The sequence below is a fragment of the Lepidochelys kempii genome, chromosome 6 (genome assembly GCF_965140285.1).
Source record: "Lepidochelys kempii isolate rLepKem1 chromosome 6, rLepKem1.hap1, whole genome shotgun sequence".
NCBI lineage: Eukaryota > Metazoa > Chordata > Testudines > Cheloniidae > Lepidochelys > Lepidochelys kempii.
The window spans coordinates 69,597,495-69,615,221 of record NC_136385.1 but is presented as its reverse complement, the minus strand read 5'-3'; the positions used below and the strand labels follow the sequence as shown (position 1 = coordinate 69,615,221).

Genomic DNA, 17,727 nt, shown 5'->3' with positions numbered 1-17,727 from the left:
CGGAACCCATATCCCTATCTTGGCACCGGAGCACCAAGCCGCCGACTACATAAACCACAAGGGGTACTTTTCGATAGTGCTGCAAGCTCCGGTGGATCACAAGGGACGTTTCACCAACATCAACGTGGGATGGCCGGGAAAGGTACATGACGCTCGCATCTTCAAGAACTCTGGTCTGTTTCAAAAGCTGCAGGAAGGGACTTTATTCCCAGACCAGAAAATAACTGGTGGGGATGCCTATATGTATCCTTGGGGACCCAGCCTACCCCTTAATGCCATGGCTCATGAAGCCATACACAGGCACCCTGGACAGTAGTCAGGAGCTGTTCAACTACAGGCTGAGCAAGTGCAGAATGATGGCAGAATGTGCATTTGGACGTTTAAAGGTGCGCTGGCGCAGTTTACTGACTCGCTTAGACCTCAGTGAAATCAATATTCCCACTGTTATTACTGCTTGCTGTGTGCTCCACAATATCTGTGAGAGTAAGGGGGAGACGTTTATGGCGGAGTGGGAGGTTGAGGCAAATCGCCTGGCTGCTGGTTACGCGCAGCCAGACACCAGGGCGGTTAGAAGAGCACAGGAGGGCGCGGTACGTATCAGAGAAGCTTTGAAAACCAGTTTCATGACTGGCCAGGCTACGGTGTGAAAGTTCTGTTTGTTTCTCCTTGATGAAACCCCCCGCCCCTTGGTTCACTCTACTTCCCTGTAAGCTAACCACCCGCCCCTCCTCCCTTCAATCACCGCTTGCAGAGGCAATAAAGTCATTGTTGCTTCACATTCATGCATTCTTTATTCATTCATCACACAAATAGGGGGATGACTACCAAGGTAGCACAGGAGGGGTGGTGGAGGAGGGAAGAAAAATGCCACACAGCACTTTAAGCACAGCACTTTAAAAGTTTACAACTTTAAAATTTATTGAATGACAGCCTTCTTTTTTTTGGGCAATCCTCTGTGGTGGAGTGGCTGGTTGGCCGGAGGCCCCCCCACCGCGTTCTTGGGCGTCTGGGTGTGGAGGCTATGGAACTTGGGGAGGAGGGCGGTTGGTTACACAGGGGCTGTAGTGGCAGTCTGTGCTCCAGCTGCCTTTGCTGCAGCTCAACCATACACTGGAGCATACTGGTTTGGTCCTCCAGCAGCCTCAGCATTGAATCCTGCCTCCTCTCATCACGCTGCCGCCACATTTGAGCTTCAGCCCTGTCTTCAGCCCGCCACTTACTCTCTTCAGCCCGCCACCTCTCCTCCCGGTCATTTTGTGCTTTCCTGCACTCTGACATTATTTGCCTCCACGCATTCGTCTGTGCTCTGTCAGTGTGGGAGGACAGCATGAGCTTGGAGAACATGTCATCGCGAGTGCGTTTTTTTTTCTTTCTAAGCTTCACTAGCCTCTGGGAAGGAGAAGATCCTGTGATCATTGAAACACATGCAGCTGGTGGAGAAAAAAAAAGGGACAGCGGTATTTAAAAAGACACATTTTATAAAACAGTGGCTACACTCTTTCAGGGTAAACCTTGCTGTTAACATTAGAATCATAGACTATCAGGGTTGGAAGGGACCCCAGAAGGTCATATAGTCCAACCCCCTGCTCGAAGCAGGACCAATTCCCAGTTAAATCATCCCAGCCAGGGCTTTGTCAAGCATGACCTTAAAAACCTCTAAGGAAGGAGATTCTACCACCTCCCTAGGTAACGCATTCCAGTATTTCACCACCCTCTTTGTGAAAAAGTTTTTCCTAATATCCAATCTAAACCTCCCCCACTGCAACTTGAGACCATTACTCCTCGTTCTGTCATCTGCTACCATTGAGAACAGTCTAGAGCCATCCTCTTTGGAACCCCCTTTCAGGTAGTTGAAAGCAGCTATCAAATCCCCCCTCATTCTTCTCTTCTGCAGGCTAAACAATCCCAGCTCCCTCAGCCTCTCCTCATAAGTTATGTGTTCCAGACCCCTAATCATTTTTGTTGCCCTTCGCTGGACTCTCTCCAATTTATCCACATCCTTCTTGTAGTGTGGGGCCCAAAACTGGACACAGTACTCCAGATGAGGCCTCACCAATGTCGAATAGAGGGGAACGATCACGTCCCTCGATCTGCTCGCTATGCCCCTACTTATACATCCCAAAATGCCATTGGCCTTCTTGGCAACAAGGGCACACTGCTGACTCATATCCAGCTTCTCGTCCACTGTCACCCCTAGGTCCTTTTCCGCAGAACTGCTGCCTAGCCATTCGGTCCCTAGTCTGTAGCGGTGCATTGGATTCTTCCATCCTAAGTGCAGGACCCTGCACTTATCCTTATTGAACCTCATCAGATTTCTTTTGGCCCAATCCTCCAATTTGTCTAGGTCCTTCTGTATCCTATCCCTCCCCTCCAGCGTATCTACCACTCCTCCCAGTTTAGTATCATCCGCAAATTTGCTGAGAGTGCAATCCACACCATCCTCCAGATCATTTATGAAGATATTGAACAAAACCGGCCCCAGGACCGACCCTTGGGGCACTCCACTTGATACCGGCTGCCAACTAGACATGGAGCCATTGATCACTACCCGTTGAGCCCGACAATCTAGCCAGCTTTCTACCCACCTTATAGTGCATTCATCCAGCCCATACTTCCTTAACTTGCTGACAAGAATACTGTGGGAGACCGTGTCAAAAGCTTTGCTAAAGTCAAGAAACAATACATCCACTGCTTTCCCTTCATCCACAGAACCAGTAATCTCCTCATAAAAGGCGATTAGATTAGTCAGGCATGACCTTCCCTTGGTGAATCCATGCTGGCTGTTCCTGATCACTTTCCTCTCATGCAAGTGCATCAGGATTGATTCTTTGAGGACCTGCTCCATGATTTTTCCAGGGACTGAGGTGAGGCTGACTGGCCTGTAGTTCCCAGGATCCTCCTTCTTCCCTTTTTTAAAGATTGGCACTACATTAGCCTTTTTCTAGTCATCCGGGACTTCCCTGGTTCGCCACGAGTTTTCAAAGATAATGGCCAATGGCTCTGCAATCACAGCCGCCAATTCCTTCAACACTCTCGGATGCAACTCGTCCGGCCCCATGGACTTGTGCACGTCCAGCTTTTCTAAATAGTCCCTAACCACCTCTATCTCCACAGAGGGCTGGCCATCTCTTCCCCATTTTGTGATGCCCGGTGCAGCAGTCTGGGAGCTGACCTTGTTAGTGAAAACAGAGGCAAAAAAAGCATTGAGTACATTAGCTTTTTCCACATCCTCTGTCACTAAGTTGCCTCCCTCATTCAGTAAGGGGCCCACACTTTCTTTGGCTTTCTTCTTGTTGCCAACATACCTGAAGAAACCCTTCTTGTTACTCTTGACATCTCTTGCTAGCTGCAGCTCCAGGTGCGATTTGGCCCTCCTGATATCATTCCTACATGCCCGAGCAATATTTTTATACTCTTCCCTGGTCATATGTCCAAGCTTCCACTTCTTGTAAGCTTCTTTTTTATGTTTAAGATCCGCTAGGATTTCACCATTAAGCCAAGCTGGTCGCCTGCCATATTTACTATTCTTTCGACTCATACATAGCACATGTGCTTTCGTTACATAGATAGCACATGTGCTTTCGTTACAAGGTCGCATTTTGCCTCCCCCCACCGCGTGGCTACCCCCTCAACCTTCCCCCCTCCCTGTGGCTAACAGTGGGGAACATTTCTGTTTAGCCACAGGCAAACAGCCCAGTAGGAATGGGCTCCTCTGAGTGTCCCCTGAAGAAAAGCACTCTGTGTCAACCAGGTGACCATGAATTATATCTCACTCTCCTGAGGATAACACAGAGAGATAAAGAATGGATGTTGTTTGAATGCCAGCAAACATGCACTGCAATGCTTTGTTCTACAACGATTCCCGAGTACATGTTACTGGCCTGGAGTGGTAAAGTGTCCTACCATGAAGGACGCAATAAGGCTGCCCTCCCCAGAAACCTTTTGCAAAGGCTTTGGGAGTACATCTAGGAGAACCGTGAATGCCAGGGCAAAGTAATCCTTTCACATGCTTGCTTTTAAACCATGTATAGTATTTTAAAAGGTACACTCACCAGAGGTCCCTTCTCCGCCTGCTGGGTCCAGGCGGCAGCCTTGGGTGGGTTCGGGGGGTACTGGCTCCAGGTCCAGGGTGAGAAACAGTTCCCGACTGTCGGAAAACCGGTTTCTCCGCTTGCTTGCTGTGAGCTATCTACAACCTCATCATCATCTTCTTCTTCTTCGTCCCCAAAACCTGCTTCCGTATTGCCTCCATCTCCATTGAAGGAGTCAAACAACACGGCTGGGGTAGTGGTGGCTGAACCCCCTAAAATGGCATGCAGCTCATCATAGAAGCGGCATGTTTGGGGCTCTAACCCAGAGCGGCCGTTCGCCTCTCTGGTTTTCTGGTAGGCTTGCCTCAGCTCCTTCAGTTTCACGGGGCACTGCTTCGGGTCCCTGTTATGGCCTCTGTCCTTCATGCCCTGGGAGATTTTGACAAAGGTTTTGGCATTTCGAAAACTGGAACGGAGTTCTGATAGCACGGATTCCTCTCCCCATACAGCGATCAGATCCCGTACCTCCCGTTCGGTCCATGCTGGAGCTCTTTTGCAATTCTGGGACTCCATCATGGTCACCTCTGCTGATGAGCTCTGCATGGTCACCTGCAGCTTGCTATGCTGGCCAAACAGGAAATGAGATTCAAAAGTTCGCGGTTCTTTTCCTGTCTACCTGGCCAGTGCATCTGAGTTGAGAGTGCTGTCCAGAGCGGTCACAATGGAGCACTCTGGGATAGCTCCCGGAGGCCAATACCGTCGAATTGTGTCCACAGTACCCCAAATTCGAGCCGGCAAGGCCGATTTAAGCGCTAATCCACTTGTCAGGGGTGGAGTAAGGAAATCGATTTTAAGAACCCTTTAAGTCGAAATAAAGGGCTTCATCGTGTGGACGGGTGCAGGTTTACATCGATTTAATGCTGCTAAATTCAACCTAAAGTCCTAGTGTAGACCAGGGCATGGATCAGTAACTGGTTAAAAGATAGGAAACAAAGGGTATGAATAAATGGTCCATTTTAATAATGGAGAGTGATAAATAGCAGGGTCCTGCAAGTATACTGGGGCATGTGATGTTCAACATATTCATAAATTATTTGGAAAAGTGTGTTAACAGAGAGATGGCAAAATTTGCAGATGATACAAAAGTACCCAAGATAGTTAAGTCCAAAGCAGACTGCAAAAAGTTACAAAGGGATTTCAGAAAATCGGTGACTACGTAACAAAATGGCAGATGAAATTCAGTGTTGATATGTGAAAAGTAATGCACATTGGAAAAAATAATCCCAACTATACATACAAAATGATGGGATCTAAATTACCTGTTATCACTCAAGAAAGAGATCTTGGAATCATTGTGGATAGTTCTCTGAAAATATCTGCAAAGTGTGCAGGGGCAGTCAAAAGAGCTAACAGAATGTTAGGAACCTTTAGGAAAAGGATAGATAATAGAACAGAAAATATCATAATGCCACTATATAAATCCATGGTATGCCCACACCTTGAATACTACATGCAGTTTGGGTTGCCCCATCTAAAAAAAAGTATACTGGAATTGGAAAAGGTACAGAGAAGGGAAACAGAAATGATTTGGGGTATGAAACAGCTTCCATAGAAGGAGATTTAAAAGGGTGGGATTGTCCAGCTTGGAAAAGAGGTGACAGAAGGGGGGATATGATCGAGATCTATTAAATCATGGATTGTATGGAGAAAGTGATTAGGGAAGTGTTATTTACACCTTCACATAACACAAGAACTAAGGGTTACATGTTGATATTAATAGGTGGCAGGTTAAAAACAAACAAAAGGAAGTACTTCTTCACACAATGTATAGTTAACCTGTGGAGCTAATTGCCAGGGGATACTGTGAAGACCAAAAGTATAACTGGATTCAAAAAAGAATTAGATAAATTAATGAAGAATAGGTCCACCAATAGCTATTAGCCAGGATGGTTGGGGCAACAACCATGCGTTCCTGGTGTCTCTAAACCTCCAACTGCCAGAAGCTGGGACTGGATGACAGGAGATGGATCACTCATAATTGCCCTGTTCTGTTCATTCCTTCTGAAGCACCTGGCACTGACCACTGTCAGAAGACAGGATACTGGGCTAGCTGGACCATTGGTCCAATCCACTATGATCATTCTGATGTTCTTAGAGAAGCTACCTGTTTATTCTCTTGTGTTGGTGCTCAAAACTTACTCAATATTCTGTTAATTTATTTTTCTTATTTTATATATTCTGTTTAAACAGTGTGTAGATTTGTTTTAAACAGACACATTTTATATGTATCCTGTATGCTCTGAATTAATAATTTTTCTGAACTGCTTCCTTCGTTCAGGACCTCCAGGATTAGTAATGCTGACCTCCTTTTCACTTCACGTCTTGAGCAAAACAAACATCTTCTTTTACTCTGTTCTGATACTGAATTTGTATACAGCTCTGGGTATGTAGCTTAGAATACTAGAGGATGTACATTGTATTTTTAAAATGTGCAGAGATGTTCAGAGGTTTCTCAATAAAAACTTTTAGATTATATACAAAATAAAAAAGTTAGCTGGGTTACAAAGCTGAGTTGTGACTTTAAAAATTCTTGTACAATAAAACTGAAGGCTTATTTGTTAAGTATTCCAAACTTAGAATGTCATGACTTTGTATTCTTAAATTATTCTGTGAACATTTAAAACAAATTCACTTTGTTTAACTTAGGACTCACTTATTCTTTTTAAAATAAAAGACTGAGGCCTGGCTATGGCTTGGCAAAGTGTGAGCACATGGTATGTCTGTTTCACATTATAGCTTATGACGACACCTCAGCTTTGACATCAAAACACCTTGCTTACTTAGTCTGGTCTTTCCCTAAGAAAATGGTACCAATTATGTAAAACATCCACTAAAACTGAGTGTGCCAAGCTCACTTTCATTTGTAACCCAAGACAGATTTAAAACAACATGTGAAAGACTAGTGCATAAACACACTGTAACCCTAGTGAAAGATCTGTGTTTCAGAAGGATAGTTTCTATGGATACACCATTTCTACCTGCAGCAAAATGTTCTGTGTGGTATAAGAATTGTTAGAGATTAGATTTATATAAGAATATTTTCATTGCAGGGTTTTAGGTGGCATCTGTTGATGATGCACTATGCTTTGTTAGTTTCACCCAGGAATGTTTATCAGGCTCAATACATAGTGTTCATTCTAAAGTGATCACTAGACAAACAAGTAGTTTTCCTAATACTAGCTCATGCTTTGGGCTGGCAGAGTAAGTCATCTCTGTATTGTATTTACTATTGCTGTTGAATTTATTTCCTCTCCTACAGGACCCTGGTTTATTGGCGAGGTGATAGATGGCCAGGTGGGCACCTGTTTTTCCTTTGGGGTAATTGTTGGTGGACATTTCCTGCAAGGCAGCTTGACATTCGTGGTTGGAATTTTACAGGTGAGAATTTAGATATGAACATTGGCAAGCTGCTTTAGCCTGTGAGATTTTTTTCAAGCTCTTTGAATTTTAGAAATGGTGGAGGAGGAGGGTTGTGGCAGATGGGAGAAGTGACAATATGGTGGTCAAAACTCTGATCTTTCAAACTGAGACCACAGTTTAAGTGGAATTTGGTAAGTTACATGGAGCGCATTTAGTAGTCTCTGCTCTTTGTCTGTATAGCCAATTCAACATAGGTGTTTTATAGGGCTTTTCTTTATTGACTGTGATATCTGTTAGGAAATCTGTAGTCCTGGAGTCAAAGGGTTAAGAAATGTGAGCTAACCCTGGAGCTTTCTGCCTGGCAAATACGGAGGCCATTTGAGATACTGCAGGAGAGATGGCATTGTAACCTGGATGTTAGATTAAGGATAGATAGAAGGCTTTTTAACAAAGGCCATAGAACTTCCCCAAAATAATTCCTAGAGCATATCTTTTAGGAAAACATCCTTAATGTGTTGGTGCTCTTATTTCCTCTATTTTGCCAGCAAGGTTCCTGTTTACTAGTTTGTTTGTTTAGCTAAATATATCTGTGCTATTTCTCCTTTCCTAATCATTAGATTTTTTTTCTATGCTTCAGGTGTGAGGTAGGATTTCTTTCATTAAATTTAAGTATTTTCCTTCCTCCCTTCCCCTTTGCAGTATCAGAGTCCTAGAAATTGTCACACCAGAACCCCAATTTTGCTCCCCTGCTCTTGCCCTCAAGTATTTGCCAAAAGGGACTCTTAAAACTCTAGCATCTCTTTTTGAATCTGTGTCAGTGCTGAAACTCACACATGACACAGAATACAACTAGCCATTATAAGATCCAGAAGAGCATTTGAAAGCTCACTGTTCCCTCCTCTGACAACATCACTTCTTAGGGACTAAAAACACTATAGAAAAGAACTGCTTGGCAGCATAGTATGCAAATGAATGGGTTTTCCTCTACAAAACTCAACAGAACACCTACCCAAGTGTTTTTCCAGAAACTCTACTTTATTTGCTTTCTTTTTAATTTTTAAATTCTATTTTTTTTTTTTAGTCTTTACCAATTGGTTAATTTTCAGTCCTTTTTTCTTCCCTTCAGCTTCCTCATCTTTGCCCTCTTTTATCCACAGAAGAAAACAGAATTCTTCAACAGACTTCTGGTTCCATTTGGAAGACCAATGGACCTGTTGCTCTGTTTCAAAGTGTAGTTGGACAACAGAAATCATAGACAACAGATTAAAATTTTCAGCTGAAATTTGCATGGGGGTATGCACACTTCTGGGTCCTAGGGAGAGTGGATGTGATGCAGAATGCAGTTTTAACTGGTATCTAGTAGAGTAGCTGCCACTGCCTTAGTGGTAGTTAGATGTATTATAGAGGTGATATTTCGACACACATAAACATCCAAATCATCCATGCCAGATAAAGTGGAGGAAGGAATAGGGTTTAGAACTGGCAAGAGAAAACTCCAAATAGTAAAAAGGGGGAACATTCATTAGGGAGTTCTATCAATTTTTGCCCACTCCCTTGTGAAGTTTTGACTTATTGATGCTCCTTTGTTTTCCTTCTTAAATATCATCAGTAAATCTTGGCTTTCTGTTAGCAATCATTAATTCACACTACCTCTTCTCTGCCTTAGGGAGGGAGCAGAAAGGAAAAGCAATGTTGCTTCTCTCTCTCAACCTTTTCTTTCTTTTCCTTCTCTCTGTTTAATTTTCCTTTGACTCTTCTGTACACCAGTTGGAAGCAAAGGATGATTTAACTGGGAATTGATGATTTAACTGGGAATCGATGATTTAACTGGGAATTTGGTCCTGCTTTGAGCAGGGGGTTGGACTAGATGACCTTCTGGGGTCCCTTCCAACCCCGATATTCTATGATTCTATGATTTTCCACTTCCTCTTGCTGCGATCCATCACACTTGAGCCATGCTCCAGCCAAGGAGGACTGAGTGGTTAAGATTTTTTGCAAACCCTTCAAATTGGTCAGTAGGTTTCTGTGTTAAATAGATATGAGCTCCCACTTTCACCAGTCTGAGTTTAATGCCTTCCCAATTTTACCAGTCAGCAATAGTTTCTGTGGAAGAATCTAACTCCAGGAATTATACCTCTGGAATGCTATTGCTGGCTACTAGACCAGTCTATGGGATAGTTATTGTGCCCTCCTGTATCTTCCCATGGTCTGACTTGTTCAATATAACATTCCTGACACATTTAAATTCTCCTTTCTCTCTGCTTGCCTTTCCAGGTGATATTTTTTAACTTGCCTTTGATGGCTTACCTGTGCTGGTGCCTGTTACTACGATGCCAGGGGCATAGCTTCTGCTCTCATCTCTGTCATGCCAGGCACTTCCTGGCTGTGCCAATCCATCTAACCATGCTGCTCCTGCTGGCCTGGCAAGTCTATTCCTGTTACTTCCTGCAACGGACCTATGGAACTCTGGCTTTCTTCCTTTCCCCAATGAAGACCTGGCTGGTGGTGCTGACCCTAGCTCTTATCCATAAAACCTGGACACTGAGCTCTTCTGAGCTGCGAACTTACGTAGTGGAGATGAAAAACTGTCAGAGCTCTTAATGTCTGATGAAGGTATTCAAAGTTCTTTTGAGGGAAGCTGTGAACTTCAGGTTTGTATGGCTGCATTTCAGTACAGCGCAAGCAATTAAATGGTAAGATCTGAAGCTGTCCCTGAATTGCCTCAGAACTTTGTGATAATGGGGTTTACTGTGGTACAGAGTGGACCTTTGTGTTTGACAGATGGAATTGTTTCCTGATTACTGAATGGAAAAAATATTTTAATGTATTAAATTCCTAATTCTACAACATTGGAAAAAATTCAGGAGTGGATCTTTATAATGCGTTATTGGAACTGTGCTGCTATTTATTTATTTATTTATTTCCGTGTTTACACATGGGTCTACAAAACCACTCAGTGTGATTGGATGTCATTAAAGACAGTATTGACCATAACGTAGGTCTGCAACAGTGGCCTTCACACAAAGTGTCACTGTGGTTTGTGCTCACCACACTTTTTGATGTGTATAATGCTGTAATGTATATCAGCAACTCAAATCTAATTGTAATGTGTATGTGTGTCTAAGTCCTGCTCTATTCTTCTTCTTCAGACAGAGCTAAAGAGAGCCAGTGTGCTCTGTCTTTGCCTTTTCTCTCCCAACAGTGACCCACACCTGACTAGTGAAAGAGCTGTGTTGGTTGGCTCTGTGATGGTCAGAGTGGGGAATCACAGCAGAGAAGAACGGAGGTAGGATTCTTCAGGGATGAAAGATCTAAGTGGAGCAGTGTGGGCCAATGATTAGGGCACAGGAGTGGGAGTCAGGAAACTGTGGTTATGTGACCTGCTGTGTGATCTAGAGTAAGTCGTTGAACTTCTCTACTCTTCAGTTTCTCCAGCTGGTTTATGGATAAAAACCATGAAGTGTTTCATATTTATAAACTATCCCTTCTCCCCTCCATCCCCCCTGGAATCAGAAAGAGGGATAGTGTAGGTACAGGACTAGAATTGGGAAGTCCCTAATGCTAATCCCAGCTCTGACTCTTTGGATATGTGTCTATGCTTCCACCTGGAGATGTCATTCCCAGCTCAAGGAGCCATTCTAGAGCTAGCGCACTAAAAACAGAACGTAGCTGCAGTGATGTGACCAGTAGCAGGGGTTACCCTCTCTGGTTTTAAGCGTGCCAACTCTCATGAAGCTAGCACAGTGTGTTTCCACAAGCTTAGAATTACATCCTCAGCTTGAAGTGTAGACAAACCTTTTGTTTATGTCTTTGGACAGCCACTGTCCTTCTTCATGTCACTTTTCCCTGTCTTTAAAGTAGAGAGAATACTTGCCTACCTCACAGGGCTGTTGTGAGATGCAAAATTTAAGTACCTTGAACATGAAATGATCTATAAGTGCTAACTAGAAAGAGTACAGATCTCATCTACACAGGTGTTGTGAGGTTTTTTGCTGGTGTACACTGAAGAATCTCCTAATTCAAACAACAACAAAAAAGGAGTAAATGAAGTAGAATGTATAGAAAAATAATTAATAGAATTTGGGGAAAAAACACTTTTTAAAAAAACATGGAATGGTTATTTCTAAAACTTGACACTTTTCTTTTAATATTTTTCTCAGTGACTGGCACTACCAAGGGGAGAGAGAAGGTAATATAAAGAAATCTGAGGAATCAATTATACATGTGAAACCCTGGTGTTTTACACACAGTTTACAGCATACTTTGCACTGCGTACCACAGCTCACCAGTGCTGCTATGTAAATCAGCCACCAAAATTAAGAAAGTTTACAAGTCCAGAAACAAAACCTAGCTACCATGAGGAGTAATGAAAATCTAATGATCTTTTTACTCATTCTGCGAAGCCACACAACTGATACTTTTATTATCAGATTATGGAGAACAGGAAGTGGTGGTATGACATTTCTGCTCTATATCCTGTGGCAAGACCCTGATCTGATATGACCCTGCTTTTCTGTTCATTACAACTCAATAAAACCTTTATGGATTCAACACCCCAGTGTCTGGTTCACTTTTCAGCTCCTGAGGATTGGTTGGTTGGAATTCTGTTGCGAGCCGATTAGTGCCACTCCAGCAGGGGTGCTGTGGAGTGATAAAGAATTATGTACTCCTCAGTGAATTCCATAGCTCTGATATCCCAAGCTCAAGACACCCAGATAAGAATCAGATGCTGAGAAAAGCAGCTGACAGGGTGAATTAAATACCTACATGAGTAGCGGTATAAGCAATTGTGAGGGAAAGTGGCGTGAGCTCTACTGAGTACCACTATCCTGATACCATAGTGATGAGCACATTATAAAAACCTGGACCATGACACAGAATAGGAAACACCTCTGGACCCTGCCCCTGTGTAGATATGATGTGGGTCTTTTTTTTTAATTGCCTGACAGCAAAAGTAAAACTTGATACTGTCAGGAAATCTGGCTTATGGCTATTCTCCTACCCCAGCCACCTTGTCCATTGCTATCTTACTAGGAATATATTTACTCCCCTTGCAAGAGTTCACACAGTGGTTCAATTTAAAATGCTCAATTTGAAAAAAAGTTTCCTTAAAAGTCCATTTTTTGAGGCTAAAAGTTCTTGGAAGTGGAGACTGAATATGAGTTTAGCTATAAGAAAGTTGACAACTAAATTAAAAGCCAACTGGAAGTACAAATTAAGGAGAATGTAACTGATAGTTTACTGAATATTAAAGATGCAAAATATGCCAGAGAATATAAAAATCAGAAGACAATAAATTTTGCCTTAAATCAAAAGCTGGAGGATTGGTTTAATAAAACAAAATCACTAAAAGAAAAGGAGTACTTGTGGCACCTTAGAGACTAACCAATTTATTTGAGCATGAGCTTTCGTGAGCTATTTACTCCTTTTCTTTTCGCGAATACAGACTAACACGGCTGTTACTCTGAAACCTGTCAAAAAATCACTATAGTTTACCATGCAGACAGAAGAGTATCACAGACTGCACTGTACTTATTAGCCTATCAACTATTTGAGACAGGGACCATATTTTTCTTACGTATTTATATAGTGCCTAGCCATGATCCATGGCCATGATTCATGACTGGAGCCCCCTCTGTCCCACAACAACACACATAACAAGAAATGTGATATTTCATAGCAAAACAATAAATGATGTGCATATTAATGTTAATGCAGTTCCTCTGTTAGAGAATATCACCAACTTTGTAGGTGGACCTGTGCCCACTGGCATCCATACAAAGGCTACAGTGTGTTATACAAGTCAGCCAGCCTACAAAGAAGAGTATCTTAGCTAGAAAAAGGAGCAAATCAACCACAGTGGACTGTAGTGAGATGTCCCAATGTTAACAGGCCCCTCCTACTCCCAAGTTGCCAATGTGAATTAGTTCATGTCAGAGTTAAGCTCTTTTGATCATTGTTACCAGTCTACATTTCTCTTGAGTGGAGGACCTGGCATTTTGCTATAATACATTTGATCATTCTTCAGGCTCAATATAAGATCACACAGTCCTCATGGCATATGAGACAGATTTTTCTTCAGTTCATGAATTACAAGGGTTTTTTTCTTGAGCAAAAGAAAAATTTTCTGGCATTCATTATTGGTAACTGTGACAGGGTTTGCTTACCCGGCGCTAGCCCAGACAGGGTTACGCCCCTATTATTGACAGTGGAAGTCCTGCCTGGGCATGCTCCAAATGCTCTAGCAGTATAAAGGGAGGAAGCCCAGCTCATTCTGGGATGGAGGCTGCAGGGGAAGGACCTGTCTGTGGAGGACCAGCCAAAGCCCCTGTCTGTGCTGGGAACCAGAACCTTCCCAGGCCCACTTGAACCCCTGCAACTGGAGGAGCCACAGGAGGCGACCAGCACAGACCATGGAGAATCTGAAGCCTCCTGGGAGACCACAACACAGATACTGGTAGGAAGTGACCCAGGGTGGGTGACGGAGTGGTACCTCCCGCCCAGGAAACCTCAATGTGTTTCAGTAGGACCCCCCCCGCTGAGTCAGTGGCAAATTGCCCCGCCACTGTTAGGGCCCTGGGTTGGGGCCCGATGGAGTTGGGTGGGCCCAGGAGATGGTGGAGAATGTGGGCAAGGACCAGGACATGCTGAAAGGTCCAGGGGAAGGAACCTAGGTGATGGGAGCCCCACAGCCATCTAATATGGATACCGAGAAGTTTATAAAGTGGGTGCTGGAGAGTTAGCAAGAGCAGGCAGCCCAACAGTGACGGCAACAGGATCAGATTATGCAGCAGATGGCCAGCCAGCAGCAGCTGCTGCAGATGACCCAGCATCAGGAACAGCAGCAGCAACTCCTTCATGAGTTGGCTGTCTAGCAACAAGTACAACAAGAACGCCTGGTCCAGCAGGTGGCAACTCTGTTACACCAGCTGGGAGCCTCAGCCCCCGCCCCCACAGGGGCAGGATCCGAAGAGACTTTGGTGGGACTGCCGATACGTCTCACTAAGGTGGGGTCTGGGGAGGACCCCGAGGCGATTCTGGTCACATTTGAGCAGGTCGCTACTTCTGCCCAGTGGCCCTCGGAGCACTGGGCCACCTTGCTAGCTCCGTATTTGACTGGACAGGCACAGACTGCCTACCATAATCTCGATCCCCGGGAGGCCTTGGAGTATCCCCGCGTGAAAGCAGCCATATTAGACCATACCGGCATTAGCCCGAAGACTTACTGCTGGCACCTCCGCAAAGAACAGTACCCCCCCCCACCCACTCCAGGGCTCTACGGGTACAGATCCACTGTTGGAGATGGTTGGACCTGGAAGGCTTGACCAAGCCCCAGGTGGCAGAGATGGTGGCACTAGAGCAGTTCACCCAGATCCTCCCGGCAGGAGGGAGAGAATGGGTGCAACACCACCGACCAGTGACCTTATTCACAGCCATGAGCCTGATGGAGGACTATCTGGCGGCTGAGGGGGCCAACGCACCACCCTGGGGATCTGGAAGCCTGGGCAGAAGGGACGGGCCAGGCAAGGGAAACTCACGGGAAGTGGAGGCCTGGGAACCCCCCATCCATCACGTACCCCATGCTCACTAAGCCCCCCAGCCCCAAACCCAGACACCGGGTCGCCCAAACTTGGGTTCAAAGTGATTGGCACCCACAAGAGGGACGAAGCCCACCAAAAGAAGGGCCCACAGAAGCCCGAGATCACTGCTGGGAGTGTGGCCAAGAGGGGCGTTTTCGGCAGGAATGTCCATTCATGGACTGCAACTATGTGCAAGTCTGGGTCACCGGCCAAGAAGCTCGAAAAAGAGGTCCGGGAAAGTTCTTGGTCCCTGTACGGGTCAAAGGGACCACCACGAATGCCTTCATGGATTTGGGATGTAGCCAGACCCTCATATGGGAGGGACTGGTCCCTGACCTTAAACTCTCTGGTGAACAGATGCACTTACAATGTGTCCATGGGGATATCTGTCCTTATCCCACAGCCTGGGTGAGGATGGAGTTTTGCCACCAGGAAGAAGTCCTCCACGTGGGTGTGGCCCCCAGATTGGCTTATCCCGTAGTGCTGGGGAGAGACTGGCCAGAATTCAGGGATATCCTCCGGAAGTATCAACCGCCTGTCCCGTGAGCAGAAGGGGCTAGCCTCCAGGGAGGGGGCTACTCGGACACACACTGGAGGCAGACCCCAGGGAAGGAACGTCTATGGTTAAGAAGGCGGCTGCCAACTCCCGCGCTGCGATGTATCCATCCGTGGACGATGCACAGGCAGAGCTGGAATGAGATATAGATTTCATACAGGAGCAGAGAGAGGACCCAACCCTGAGTAGGGCCTGGGAGCAGGCCACCGCCCCAGGCTTGTGGGGGTGCACCTTCGAGACCTCCGCAGGGGCCCCGATTTGAGATCTGTCAGGATTGCCTACGTTGTGGGGTACAGGAACCACAGACACTTGAGCTGCTCTGTCAGCTTTTGGTCCCCTGGAGGTTGCAACGAAGCCTCCTACAGTTAGCCCATGCAAATCCCTGGGCAGGACACCTGGGGCGGGAAAAGACACTCCAGAGGGTGGCTCACTGGTTTGTTTGGCCTGTCATTCATCAAGAGGTCTGAGACTACTGTGCATCTTGCCCAGAATGCCAGCGGGCTGGACTGAAAGTTGTACCCCAGGCATCCCTGATGCCCTGGTCAGTTGTTGGCATACCCTTCGAATGCATCGGGATGGACCTGGTTGGCCCCCTGGAAAGAAATAAGACAGGGAATCGATTTATTCTAGTGATCGTGGACTATGCAACACGTTATCCCAAAGCTGTCCCCCTTCGAATAGCCATGGTGCCGGTGATTGATGCCGAGCTTGTGATGGTCTTCGCTAGGGTCGGGATATCCACAGAAATTCTGACTGACCAGGGCAGTAACGTATCCTCTAAACTGATAGCAAAGCTGTGCCGCCTCCTGAATATATGGACACTCCGGATGTCAGTCTACCACCCACAAACGGACAGTCTAGTGGAGCGCTTTAACAGTACCCTGAAGTCCATGTTGCAGAAATTCAAGGAGGAGGACCCCATCCCAGCCGTTGGGATGCACTATTGCCAGCCCTGCTGTTCGCTATAAGGGAAGTACCCCAAGTGTTGACCAGGTTCTCCCCCTTTGAACTGTATGGCAGGCAACCCAGCGGGATCCTTGACCTCCTGAGAGAAGATTGGGAGGCACAGGAGACACAAGTACTTGGGATCACCCAGTATGTGCTACTCCACCAACAGCGGCTCCAGGCCCTGGGTGCTTTCGCCCAGAGAACCTGATGCAGGCCCAAAAGACACAAGAACGGTTCTATAACAGGGGAACCAAGGTGCGGAGTTTTGACCCGGGGGATTGCGTGTTGTTCTTGTTGCCCTCCACAGAGTCAAAGCTCCTGGCCAAATGGCAGGGGCCTTACGAGGTAACCCGGCGGGTTGGGCCAGTAGATTATGAAGACCGGCTGCCAGGACAATGGAGGGAGACCCGTACGTATCATGTGAATCTTCTGAAGGCCTGGAAGGCCAGGAAGGCATTGTTCATCATCCCGTCAACCCCGGACCCAGAACTTGGACCACTAATGGGGGAACCCCCGGATCCAAGGCTGGCTACACTTGGGGAAGGCCTCGCCCCTGCACAGCAGGAGCAAATACAGCAGCTCATAAGGGACTTCCCTGACGTTCTATCAACCCACCCAGGACGAACCAACCTTATGAGCCATCACATCGCGACAGCACTTGGTCAGAGAGTGATGGACAACCACAGACTGCTACCCAGGAAGATGTGGGCTGCAGTATGACAGGAAGTGGATACAATGATTGAGATGGGGGTGGTCAAAGAATGAATGGCGAAGCCCAATCGTTCTGGTCCCTCATGGGACCACTCATTTCTGTATTGATTTCCAGAAGGTCAACGCTATCTCCCGGTTTGATGCGTACCCAATGCCCCATATAGAAGAACTCATAGAATGACTCAGGGGATCAAGGTATTTGTCAACCCTAGATTAGCCAAAGGGTACTGGCAAATCTCCCTAACACCAAACTCTCGGGGGAAAAAATGGCCTTTCTGATGCCATTCGGTGTCTTCCACTTTGTAACCATGCTGTTTGGGCTACATGGAGCTGCAGCTATTTTTAACGGCTGATGAATAAGATCTTGATGCCTCACCATCAGTATGCGGTGGCCTATATAGATGACATTATAGTCTAAAGTAGTAATTGGGAGGACCACCTGCGACACCTCGCTGGGATGTTCCAGGCCCTTAGAGAAGTC

At 45.8% G+C, this 17,727-nt stretch overlaps 1 protein-coding gene across 9 annotated transcripts in view; it reads left to right on the top strand.

Annotated features, from left to right (window-relative positions):
• The window catches only part of TMEM62 (transmembrane protein 62), a 55,456-nt gene extending 43,454 nt beyond the window's left edge, over nt 1–12,002 (top strand). For 8 of the 9 annotated variants that reach the window (XM_073348579.2, XM_073348578.2, XM_073348580.2 and 5 more), the window contains 3 exons: nt 6,370–6,474; nt 7,351–7,469; nt 9,726–12,002. In XM_073348579.2, coding sequence (XP_073204680.1) covers nt 6,370–6,474; nt 7,351–7,469; nt 9,726–10,052 — 551 coding nt within the window. In that variant the 3' untranslated portion in view covers nt 10,053–12,002. The remainder of the gene's footprint in view (nt 1–6,369; nt 6,475–7,350; nt 7,470–9,725) is intronic. The other variant, XM_073348584.2, reaches the window with a different exon arrangement.
• The last annotated feature ends 5,725 nt before the right edge of the window (nt 12,003–17,727 follow it).